Source organism: Dryobates pubescens, chromosome 1 (assembly GCF_014839835.1).
Source record: "Dryobates pubescens isolate bDryPub1 chromosome 1, bDryPub1.pri, whole genome shotgun sequence".
Taxonomy (NCBI): Eukaryota; Metazoa; Chordata; class Aves; order Piciformes; family Picidae; genus Dryobates; species Dryobates pubescens.
Genome location: NC_071612.1, coordinates 61999085 through 62011411, shown reverse-complemented (window position 1 = coordinate 62011411; position 12327 = coordinate 61999085). Strand labels below are relative to the sequence as shown.

The 12327-nt window shown below is 53.1% G+C and overlaps 1 protein-coding gene across 3 annotated transcripts in view; it reads left to right on the top strand.

Annotated features, from left to right (window-relative positions):
- The first annotated feature begins 3229 nt into the window (after positions 1–3229).
- The window catches only part of BSN (bassoon presynaptic cytomatrix protein), a 123828-nt gene continuing 114730 nt past the window's right edge, over positions 3230–12327 (top strand). For all 3 annotated transcript variants that reach the window (XR_008462534.1, XR_008462533.1, XM_054166916.1), the window contains exon 1: positions 3230–3517. Coding sequence is in view for 1 of the 3 variants with exons in the window: in XM_054166916.1 (XP_054022891.1) it covers positions 3336–3517 (182 nt within the window). In the remaining 2 variants the exon portion in view is untranslated. The remainder of the gene's footprint in view (positions 3518–12327) is intronic.

Genomic DNA, 12327 nt, shown 5'->3' with positions numbered 1-12327 from the left:
GGTGCACTCATCTCTTTGAGGTAGGTACCTGCATGCATTAAAAAGTGACAGATCTACCTTGAGCTCTCTGGCCTGAAGCAAGGTCAGGGAGACCCTTCCAAGAAGGCAGCAGTGAAGGTCTGGGTCTGTATCTGGTGAGGGATGTAGGCTTCCATGTGGGGGTGTTGGAGAGCTGGTGAAGGGACAGCTGGTCCCAGCCTGTAGTGGAGGTATGAAGAAGGGCTCTCAGAGCTGTTGCTTTAGCCCTTGTTTGGGGATCTGTATTTGCACCTGATCGAGCCAGCCCTGTCCTCTGCTCAGTGACTGTCTCTAGGACCACTCTGCCCAAAACAGCACTACAGCTGTGGCCCAGTGTCCCCTCCAGCAGGGACAGCAGAGTTTGTGAGTTGGCATCTTATGTTCTCCTTCTGCTGGGTCTGTTGCCCCCATTAATTTCTATTTGAAGATAAACTCTATCCTGGGCCAGAAGCTTCTGCTCAGATGGCAGTGAACAAAGCACCTTCAGCAGGTTGGTGATGAAGTCACCATCCCTGGGGTGTTCAAGCAGCATGTGGGCCTGGTGCTTAGGGACAAGGGTTGCACTGGATAGTCTTTGAGGTCTCTTCCAACCAGATATATTCTGTGATTCTGTCATTGCAGTGTCACTTGGTGGGTGATGTTTTCTCTCACTATCTCCTAAGCTGCTGTTGTCTGGGTTTGAGCATCAAAGATGATTTCAGTCAGGGCTGGAGTGTCTTGGCTGGGCAAAGCCTAAACTGGAGCTGCTATTAGGCTGCTCAGACCTCTGCTGAGGTTAACATGGATGTTCTAAGTCTTCTGTGTCTGGGAGAAAAACTTAACAAACCCCCCAAAACAGAACAGTGGGGTTTTTTTCTTGGTGGTGTGCATTTGTTGGTTGTATTTCTGTTTGGTTTTCCCTCTTCTGGCCATGTTGTCAGTCCTGATCCCTTTTCACCTGCTTTTGCTCCTTTGGGAAGTTGCTTCTGGTGTGTTTTTATTCTGCTTTACCACATGCATTGTCCCCACCAGGCCTGGAGCCTTTTGACTCCTGCTTGGTGATGATTTCAGCTCCTCAAAACTTCCTTGTGTGACACAGCTGGCTCCAAGCAGGACAGTGATGAGCCACAACCATGGGCATGGGTGGTCCCAGGGCTGGAGACATGCAGGGGGCATGACAGAGAAGGGGCTGAGGCTCTGTCTCCTTGGGGCCCATGGGAGCCAGTTTCCATTTCTGTGGAACAGGAGGTGAGAAAGGACCTGGTTTCACATTTATTTTAGGATTTAGTGTAGTGTGGGTGTTGAGTCACAGCCCATAAAAAGCAGCTGCTGGTGGTAGGTGGTAGGAGCAGCACCATGCCTCCTGTGGGGCCCATGGCTAGGGCTGGAGGAGCCACACCTGGGGATCCACAGGCATCCCCCCCATCTGCTCACCTCAACTGACCCTGATCATATATAAGAACAGTGGGTTAAAGGGTGGCTGCAGGGGCCAGCTTGGTGGACTGGGGGGAACTATGGAATCCCCCAGTCTCCCATGGGCAACAAAGCTGGTGAGGGGCCTTGGAGCGCAAGCCCTGTGAGGAGAGACTGAGGGAGCTGGGGTTGCTTAGCCTGGAGAAGAGGAGCCTCAGGGGAGACCTTATTGCCGTCTGCAACTACCTGAAGGGAGGTTGTAGCCAGGTGGGGGTTGGTCTCTTCTCCCAGGCAACCATCACCAGAACAAGAGGACACAGTCTCAAGCTGTGCCAGGGGAAGTTTAGGCTTGATGTTAGAAATTCTTCACAGAGAGATTGCCCATTGGGATGGGCTGCCCAGGGTGGTGGTGGGGGTCAATGTACCTGGAGGTCATTAAGAAAAGACTGACTGAGGCACTTAGTGACATGGTCTGGTTGATTAACTAACAGTTACACAGTTAAATAGAATGAGCTGTTGGTTAGCAAAACAAAACAATATCACATCAGAAATACTAAGTGATTTAGCTCCTGAACGTCAATCTATTAGACATGCTACTTTGCAAAATAGGGCTGCCATAGATTTCTTGTTACTAGTCCATGGTCATGGGTGTGAAGCTTTTGATGGGATGTGTTGTAGGAATCTTACTGACAAATCTAGTTCCATCCACCAGCAAATAAAAACCCTAATGGATTCAACAGCAAAGATTCAACGAGTTGTTTGGACTTGATGATCTTGGAGGTCTCTTGCACCCAGGTTGATTCAGGGAGAGCTTATTGGTCAGGCCCTGTGATGACATCCAACAAGCAACTGTGAGCAGGTGCTGGACATTTTGTGACCTTATGGGGTCGGGGTGGGGGTTGGCAGAGTGCTCTATCACCTCCTCAGAGCTTAAAGCCTCAAAGCAGCACCAGTCTGCATACCCCTTAGGCACTGCATGACAACAGTGGAGTGTTGGTGACCTCACAGGCACTGAGTGATCTCCTGAGCCAACCTCTCAGCACATCAGGTCGCAAGTTGTTGGCTGGCCGGGAGTGTGTGACACTCTAGGGCTGCCTGCTGCCTTACAGAGAACAGGACAATGACAATACCATAAGGCACCTCACAAGGGTGCAGGATACTCATTTGCTGGCGGAGTTTGACATCCTCAGGCAGCCTGTGACCTCAGGGGCAGGGAGAGTGCTCATTGGCTGGCAGACAGTGATTCCTCAAGGGTGTGGAAAGCCTATTGGCTGTCAGGATCTGCTCTCCTGGGGCAGCACATGAACTCAGAGGTGAAGGGGAGCCTCAACGGTTGGTAGGTGCCACCCTGCAGGACCTTGTGGCCTCATGGGCACGGGGGTGCTCACGGGCTGTCAGGGTGTGACCTCATGTAAGCGTGAACACTCATGGGTCATTGAGGTGTGACCTCATGGAGTCTGGAAGTTGGCTGTTGGGTTGTGACCTCAGAGGAGGCTGCATGCTCATTGGCTGTCGGGGTATGACCTCATGGGAGACAGACTGCTCATTGGCCGCTGGGGTGCGAGCTGCCGGGGCGCCGCCTGGCGGGCGCTGCGTTGTGGAGCGCCCATTGGCTGGTGGTTTGGGCGGGGCGGGGCGCCCCCGCGCGCCCTCCGCGGCCTCACGCCGTCATTGGCTGCCCGAGCGCAGGCCCGCGGGGCGGGGGGCACGTGCCGGCGGGAGGGGCGGGAGGTGGGGAGAGGAGGAGGGTCGCCGCGCGACGATTGGCCGGGGAGACGCGCGTGCCCGCGGCGCGAGCGGGCGGGCAGGCTGCGGGTGGTCGGCGCATGCGCGGGGCGGTGGGTCCAGGCGGCGATGGCGGCGCGGGGCTGATGGCGGCGGCGGAGGCGGCGCTGCGCTGAGGGAGCGGTCCCGCCCGGCCCGCCATGGGCAACGAGGCCAGCCTGGAGGGCGGCGGCGAGGACGGGCAGCTCCCGCCCGCCGCCGCCGCCGCCGCCGGGGCCCCGCCGCCGCCAGCAGCAGCAGCCGCCGCCGCCTTCTCCAAGCCGCCTTCAGCACCAGGCGGCGGCGGACAGCTCCCGGGCAGCGCTGCCGGGCCCGGGCCCAGGTCAGACCGCGGGGGGCGCGGCCAGGGCCGGGCGGGCGGCGGAGAAGGAGGGGGTAGTTGTGGGGGGCCGTGGGTGCCGGAGTAGATGGGCTGTAGGGGCGTGGGTGGGCTCTGGGTGCCGGCAGGGTGCGGGGTCGTGGGGCGCAGGGACGGGGACCTGAGTGCCCAAGGCGTGCTGGGGGCACACAAGCAGGAGGTGTTGCTCGGTTTCAGGTCTGTGGGGTGCACGTTGGGGTGCAGGAGGTGGCTGGCAACGTGCAAACAGGAGATGCTGCTTACGTGTAGATTGGTGTCCTGGGGGGCGCAGAGACAGGAGGTGCCACTTGGGTGCAGGTTTATGGTGTGCAGTTTGGGGTGCTGGAGGGTGCACAGACAGGACGTGCCAGTTTGATGCAGGGTTTTGGGGTGCGAGTTGGAATGCGAGTTGGTCACAGAGGGGGGAGATGCTGCTTGGGTGCAGGCTGGTATTCAGGAGGTGGCTGGGGGCATGCAGACAGGAGATGCTGTTTGTGTGCAGTTTGGGGTGCTGTGGGGCATGAGAGAAGGAGGTGCCACTTGGGAGCAGGTGTCTCAGGTGCTTACAGGTAAATACAGGCAGGTAAGGGTACGAGAGGGCAAGGGACAGGAACTGATGGAAAACCAGAGTCTGGAGAGGTGTAGGCAGGTGGGCCAGCAGGCAGAAAGCAGGGGGTGTGGGCAGGCAAGGGAGGAAGAGTGGGGCTTGGGAAGCAGATAGAGGCAGGTAAGGTAGGTCACTGCTGGAAGAGGTAGCCCCAGGAGAGCTGGCAGCTTGGGGATGTTCCTGGGTGCTAAGGGTGTGGTTTAAGGCTGGGTACAGGAGAGGGATGACATGCCCTCAATAAGAAGTGGAGGGTTTTGAGGGGCAGGAGAAAGGTGGGTGCTGCCAGGTGGGCAGAGGCCCATCAGCAAGGGCCAGGGCAGTTGCAGGGGCAGTGGGGTTAGGAGGAGGGAGGGACACGTTTTGGGTTTGGGAAGCGTGGACTGGGGGATTCAGACAAGGTTGGGCGATGGTGCCTGGCAGCACGCAGCTCTCAGCAGCAGGGTGTGTGAGTGCCCTGAACACAGCCACCCCAAACACAGCCATCCCAAATGGAGCTGGCTCCAAAGAGGAAAGGTCATTATGTAACAGGAGGGACGTGCAGCCCTGCCAGGAGTCATCGGTGCAAAACCTCGCAGGGAACAGCACCAAGCTGCTCTCTCTGCCAGGCAGTGCCAGGCAGTGCCAGTCAGGAGGGAGATGCTTTGGAAATGGGCGTGGGATTGGAGATATTCCTCTGAAAAAAAACCCCAAACCAGTCCTAAAATACCATCCTCTCTGGTGAAAAAAACGCAGGGAGCAGAAAGTTTCACAGAGGGATGCGGGGGACTCTGCGGGCGGCTTGCCCACAGCGCGTGGCGAGGTGGCAGTGTTTGGGGCTCGCTGCCTCACCCGTGCAGCGATGAGCTCTGCTGCTGTTGCCAGTTGTGTTCCTTAGAAGGGGGAAATGCAAGTGGGAGCTCAAATGGGAGGTTGCGGTCTCGCCTGGCGACGCTTTCCTCTCGCTCCCAGCCAGCGGGCTGCAATCACTGATGCAGGCTGCACTGTCATATCCAGATGGGATTCAGGGATCCTCCAGGGCGGCTGGGCTGCGGGCAGGCTTTGCTTGGCAAAAATCTCTCCTAACTTTTACACAAAGACTGTGGAAAATACACCCCTGAGTGAAATCTTGCCTGTTTCCCTTTGCATTTTTTCCAGTTCGCCTCCCTGAAGAGTCGCCAACCCCTCTGCTTCACACTCTGCTGGCCAGAAGTTGTTCATAGCTTGCTCATGACAATTTAAAATACCTGCAGGGCCATTTGTGTTGGCATTAGAGGATCGGCTGAGGGAGCTGTGCGGACTGTGCCGTCTCTCTCTGGTTTTGGCACTGCTTGCCAGTCTCCCCCATTGCTGCCCAGGGTCTGTGCTCGTTGCTGGACTAGGGCTGGGGTCGCAGAATCACAGCATGTCGGGGGGCGGAAGGGGCCTCTGGGGACCATCTAGTCCAACCAAAGCGGGAGCATACAGAGCAGCTTGCCCAGGATCACAATATTCAGGCAGGTTTTAAAAGTCTCCACAGTCCTGATGGCTTTGAGGGTCCCAGAGCCCATGGGGCTGGCGGGGTGGAGGAGCCCAGTCCTGCAACACTGACCATTCTCGCTCCTCTACTGCCAGACACTCCGAGTTGTTTTTGCCAGCCATGCTCAAGCCCTCGTATGCTGAGCTGCTGCTCCTGCCTCTCCTGGGGAGCTGCTGCTGGGGAGCTGCCCTCCCTCGCAATTAATTAATGCAATTAAAGAGGTGGGCCACGCAGGACTCCGCAGGCTGGTGGTGAAGGATGCTGTGGAGCGGCGTTGGGATGGGGAAGATGCTGCTCTGTATTGGTGTTTAAGAACTGAGCGTGGGAGGGGTGCGAGGAGCTGAGATAACACTGAGGGATTTTAATTCAAGGTAACAAAGAGGAAATGAAGGGAAAAATAGACCTCGAGGAGAAAGTCATCTTTGTGAGATGCAGGAGTGGGCAGGTGAGGTAGAGCAGATGTTGTAAAAGGTTTAGCAAAGCCCAGCTCGTGCTGACTGAGCAGCGGTGCAAACACTGCTGCTCCAGAGATCCCAAATGGCAGGGGGAAAGAAAGTGAATTGCTCTTAATATCTGGGCAATTATTTTTATTATTTTTATTTTTTATTGGAGCTGAGTAACCTAAATCTGTACAGGAGCCAACAAGAGCCATAGTGGTGCTACTTTGTGTAAGTCTTCACAATCCTTCTTGCTTTGTGTTATGCAGGGAAATAGCCTGAGCCCCTCGTCTGGGGTAGGCTGGATCTGGGGGGGGGGGAGGGGGAGCTTGTGTTTCAATTTGTAATGGCTGTTTTCAAGACACTGTGCACTAAAGAGAGACTTCAGAGAGTAGAGAACATCCTATGGAAGTAACATCTCACTGGGTTGCAGCATCTACTGTGACTTGTAAACTCCGGGTTTCTGGCTGTGCAGTTTGGGTGGGGCACAGCAGAGCCAGAGGGTGAAGGGGAGATGGGCACAGCACTCTCTGTGAGGTGCCAGGCTCTGCCAGCTCTGAAAGAGGCCAACACGGTGCAGGATTGCATCAGGCAAGGTGTTCTCGGCATGCATTAGCAGACCTCACCCCTGTGCAAGACTGCTGGAGTCTCAGCAAGGGGGGTTGTGCCCAGCTCTGGTGCTTGGGCAGGGTGGTGCTGAGTTGGAGGAGGAAGGGAAGAGATGCTGCTGGTCTGCCTAGACAAACAGAGCCTCTGTGGCCCGAAAGGAGATGAAAAGATGGAGCATTATTAAGCCGTAGGATCAAAGGAACACAAATTGGTTGCAGACGTGTATGGACTGAAAACTTGCCAGCTGCCTGGCAATGGAGTCTTGGTCTGCTCCTCCAAAGAGACCCCCTAGGCAGAAGGGACAAGCTCATTCTGCAGCGCTGTTGATGGATTGATGAGAAGGTTGGATTGATGATGGCAGAGCAGTGGTGGTCCCGAAGGTGGAAATGTGGCTTGGGGCATAGCGTTTTAGATGGCTGCTTTTCCTGGTATCCTGAAGAGAGATTTTATTGCTGCTTCTGATCATATTTGTCTGTGCCTGATTTATGCCAAAATCATTCAGGTTTTTGGTCTATCTGCTGCTTGGATATGGAGCATGTAAAAGGCTTTTTGATGCCTGGATATATGAGCTAAGGCTGAAGGATGGGAGAGGGGAAGAGGGTTGGTCTCCTGGGAAGCATTGAGGACTAGCCATAAATACATATGCTCAGTGGGAGTAGTGGTGCTTTTAGCATCACTGCTCCTCTGGAGCTGGGAAATGCGTGTTGCAAACAGCCAGGCTGGGCTTTGAGGCCAGGGGGAAGCTTTCTCCCACAGCAGAGACCAGTGGGGCCTTTGCTTTTGCTGATAAAGAAGCTGCTCAATTGAATACCACAGAATTGTTCAAGTCTTCAGGTAGGCTTGCTACAAGTTGAAAGTCTTGAAGTGACCAAGAAGAGAAGTTTCTGGTACTAAGTAGTAGCACCTCTTGTGTGTGCTGTAAGCGTTCTCCTAAAGCTTGGCTTGGAACAGCAAGTCAAGCATTGACACTGTTCACCCTACTGTGCATTTAGTGTCAGTCTGTTTGTCTGGTGGTGAGGCTTGAAAGGAAAAATCAGGTGACTGGAAAGAATATAGTCAGAACAGGACTGAAAGAAGCAACCTTCCCAGTTAGAGAAAGTAGCTCAAGGAAAAAGATGCTCTGCCTGCCCTTTTGGTAGCTCCCTTGCATTTAGAATCATAAATTCACAGAATTGTTAGAGTTAGAAGGGCCCTCCAGGATCATCTAGTTCCAACCCCCCTGCCATGGGCAGGGACACCTTGCACTAGATCAGGTTGCTCAGTGCCCCATCCAGCCTGGCCTTAAAAACCTCCAGGGATGAGGCTTCTACCACATCCCTGGGCAACCTCTTCCAGTGTCTCACCACCCTCATGGAGAAGAATTTCTTTCTTACATCCACCCTGAATCTACCCATTTCTAGTTTTGCTCCATCCCCCCAAGTGCTGCCACTACCTGACACCCTAAACAGTCCCTCCCCAGCTTTCTTGGAGCCCCCTTCAGATACTGGAAGGCCATGATAAGGTCTTCTCTAAGCCTTCTCCTCTCCAGACTGAATAGCCCCAACTTTCTCAGTCTGTCCTCACAGGAGAGGTGCTCCAGCCCTCTGATCATCCTCATGGCCCTTCTCTGGACATGTTCCAGCATGTCCATATCCTTCTTGTAATAGGGGCAACTGGATACTTGCTTTATTTTCTTGCATAAGTATATCACAGCAGTAATAGTTAATAAGTCTATACATAAAAGCAATTTAAAGAAAAAAAAAAGGGCTAAGTTTACCTGATTCTTTTTAAATGGCCACTTTCCACAAGCTTGCAGAAATGAGCAGTTGATGTCCATTTCCATGTGACTGTGCTGGAAATGAAACAAAGCTGTGTGATGTGATGTGATAGAAAACCAGGCTGTGGCCAGGGCTTGCGCTTGGCTGGGCAGCCAGCCCCGTGTCTGCTTCCCTGTGCTGCTGTCCCCAAGAAAAGCTGAGCCCTGAGCAGGACCATGCAGAGACATCCCCATCAGAGGTATCAAATGCTGAAGTAGCTTTCTCCTGGCCCTTTGCAGGACTGCAGTCTGGTGCTCTGGAAAATCCTTCCACTTGATCATGCCTAGTAAGTGTTAATTTATAGATTCATAGAATTGTTTTGGTTGGAAAAGACCTCTAAGATGAGGTCTAACCATCAGCATGGCACCACCACGGCCATTAAACCACAGCCCTGAGTGCCATGGTGACATGATTCTTGAGTATCTCCAGGGATGGTGACTCCACCATCTCCCTGGGCTGCCTGTTCTAATGGCTGACCATTCTTTCAGTAAGACTGTTTTACCTACTACCCAGCTTAAACCTCCCCTGGCACAATTTCAGGCCATTTCCTTTCTGTCATTTTATACTAGGGAGAAGAGGCCAACACCCACCTCACTGCAGCCTCATTTTGGGTAGTTTTAGAGTGTGAGGTCTCCCCTCAGCCTCTTCTTCTCTAGACTAAACAATCCCAGTTCCCTCAGCCACTCTTCTCCAGACCTCTCACCAGCTTCATTTCCCTTCTCTGGACATGCTCCCACATCCCTCACTGCTGCTTTAGTGAGGGGCCCAAAACTGAACCCAGTGTTTGAGGTGTGGCTTCACCAGTGCCAAGTACAGGGTGTGATCGCTTCCCTAACTCCTGCTGGCCACAGTATTGCTGATACAGGCTGGGAAGCTGTTGGCCTTGGCCACCTGAGCACACTGCTGGCTTGTTATTTGGTGCAAAACACCTGGAGAGTCAGGATGGAGCTCAGGCTGAGTTTAAGCAAGCAGGGAAAGAACAGATAGGCAACATTTTGATCTCAGTAACCTTGTGTGAGCAAAAGAGAAGGTAAAAGGAGTACCAAATGGCTTACTTGATGGAGCAAGTCAAAATATTTCCTGTGTTAAATATCCTGCTGGGATTCTCTTCCTCTCCCGTGATGGGGGGTGGGGGTGGTGTCAGCTGCAGTGTGTCTCCCCTTTAGCAAATGGTGTTTTACATCCTTCTGATAGCTCTGACAGCAGCTGTTAGGCCCCTGAACGTAGATGGCACAATTCTGGGTGCTTAAGTAACTCCAAAACCTCGCCTGTGAACGTGCTCATCAATATTCAAAGTGTTTGGCATCAAATATTAATGCCTTTCTTTCAAAACAAATACACAGATTTGCAATCTGCTTTGCAGGTTGGGGTTGCTGCAACCGGCCTGACTGTTCTGCTGGAGGCATCATGCCTCTGTGCCCTTCCCTTCTGCTGAGTGAGGGGCTCCAGGATGCCCCTACAGCATGCACTTCTGCTCAGAGAGCAGGAGGGCTCCAGTTCCTTTGCTCTCTTGGCTCACGCTGGCTGAGGAGCAGGAGAGGGCTTTGGCTCCTTCTCACGCAGCCTGCAGCTGTTTCAGAGCTGCTTTCTGTGCCCCAAAATTTGGAACACTGGTGGTCAGCCTCTTCTGCTGATGCTCAGTGGTGCTGCAGCTTGAGTGTCCACATCCACTGGGACCTGTGGGTCCCTCCTTACTGAGGGTTGTGCCAAGCAGTGTGATGGGCTGGCTTCTGCTTCTCCAGTGCAGCTGAACCAAACGGATTCTTTCCTTTGCTGTGTGAGTTGAGCACAGACTTGATGCTTCCCATCATGTTTCCAGTTCAGGGCAAACAGGTATTCAGTGCTGTGGCATATTCCTGGAGTTTATGCTGGCTGGGGAAAACTCACTATGCATCTGAGCACCCTCCTGCCAGGGAAGCACACCCAGCCCCTGTGCAAGCCTTTGTCCCCCATTCCCTGTCTGGGCTGGCCAGGGGTGTTGTTCCAGCAATCCTCATTTCCCAGTGAGGGGGATGCACTTCCAGAAGGCTGTGACAGGGAGTTGGGGTGCACACAGCATTTCCTAAAGGAGGTTGGGTGGATAGGCTCCAGGGCAAAGGCTTTCTGGCTTGTCACTAAATGTGGAGGTAAGGTTATCACGTTGGCTTTGCTGATGAACGCTGCTGCTCTGGATGCTGCCCAGACCTTTTTCTGCTGGTGACTGGCAGCAAGTGCTTGTGGTCATCCTGGGCCCACACGTTGTGAGCTGTTATGGGTGGTGCACGTGGTTTCTTGAGGTGGAGATTGTTGCAGCTGAGCCATTGCTGCCTTTCCGAACGTCCCTCTGAGTGACAGGTTTGTTATTTTTGCATCGATCTGTGGACATGACCGTTCTTACAAACAGGGCTCCTTGGTGACCCTGAAGCACTGCTGTGGAGCCTGTCAGTCAGGACTGGGCTTGCTGTACTGCTTCTCATGTCACTGATGCTGAGAAGTTTTTATAAGTACAATGAGCTGGCTCCTTGCTGAGCACATCCAGCACCTCCAATGAGATACTGAGGAGCCTGCAAGAGAGAGCAGCAGCACTGCATCCTGTGAATGCTGCCCTGTGCTTTGCAGTGAGGCTGGAGGGCATGTTCCTGGGGGGCTCCTTACCCAGGCTTTGCTCATGTTTAATGTCAAAGATAACTTAACTGCACTGGTGATGGCACCTTGCTGACTCCTGCTCTCTTTAGAGCTTACCAGTCTGTGAATCATTGAATGGCTTGAGTTGGAAGGGACCTCATCTTGTTCCAACTCTCCTGCCATAGGCAGGGACACCTCCCACTAGACCAGCTTGCTCAAAGCCTCAGCCAGCTGGTCTTAAAGACTTCCAGGGATGAGGTGTCCACAGCTTCTCTGGCCAACTTGTTCCAGTATCTCACTATCCAGGTAGTAAAGAACTTCTTCATAATGTCCAATCTGAATCTATCCTGCTCTGTTTTAAAACCATTGCCCAGTGTCCTATTACCACATGCCCTTACAAAAAGTCTGTTTGATATCAAAGATAGACCTTGGCCCCGTTAACAGACTGGGGACAGGGGGTTGATGGGGTAGGAGGCAGCAGGTCCCTGCCCATGCTGAGCTCGTCAGAGGCAGAGGAACATCATCTACCAGGGCAATACAGGCCACAACTGAATGCACTTTTTATTCTGTTCATTTTTTTTTCCTTGTTTTTGTTGGTTTTTTCAGTGTCACAGTTTGGCTGGAGATGAAAAGTGATGCTCTGCCATCCAGCCTGACTTCTGCCCCTGGGTGGTAAAGATTGCTACGATGGCTAAGAAAGGCAAAACAGAATCTAGAGTCAGAGCTCCAAGCTAGCTGAACAGTAATGAGATGTATGTAAACAGTGAGCACAAATAAGTGTAGGAGTAGTGTACCACGGGGTGCAATGGGAAGTATGATCACTAAAGGCTTGAATCAAAGCTTCCCCACCTAAGAGATGCAGACTCCCTCAGCCCAGAACTATGGTTTCTGTGATGTGCAGCAGATTAGCTGCTTGTTCTGGCTTTATTCCCCCTGAAGATGTGATTAAATAGTTTGGTGCATTCTCTGTTGTCAAAAATGATTTAGTTGTGTTTCTAGGTCATTGTCTATAGAAGAAAAATGTGTGTGTGTTTAATGTGGTGAAGTGTCTTAGGCATCTTCTAAGAAGAGCAACAGCAAAAAAAAAAAAGAAACAACCTCTTCTGCCCAGTCTGTCCCCAGACCTTTCTCCTGTCCTTGGTGTCTCCTGCAGCAGCAGACCTTGAAATCCATTGCTCACAGGTCACCTCAGCAGCTTGCCCTTGTCCTCCTCTCGCTTCCTGATGTTGGGAGCAACCTGGAAAGAG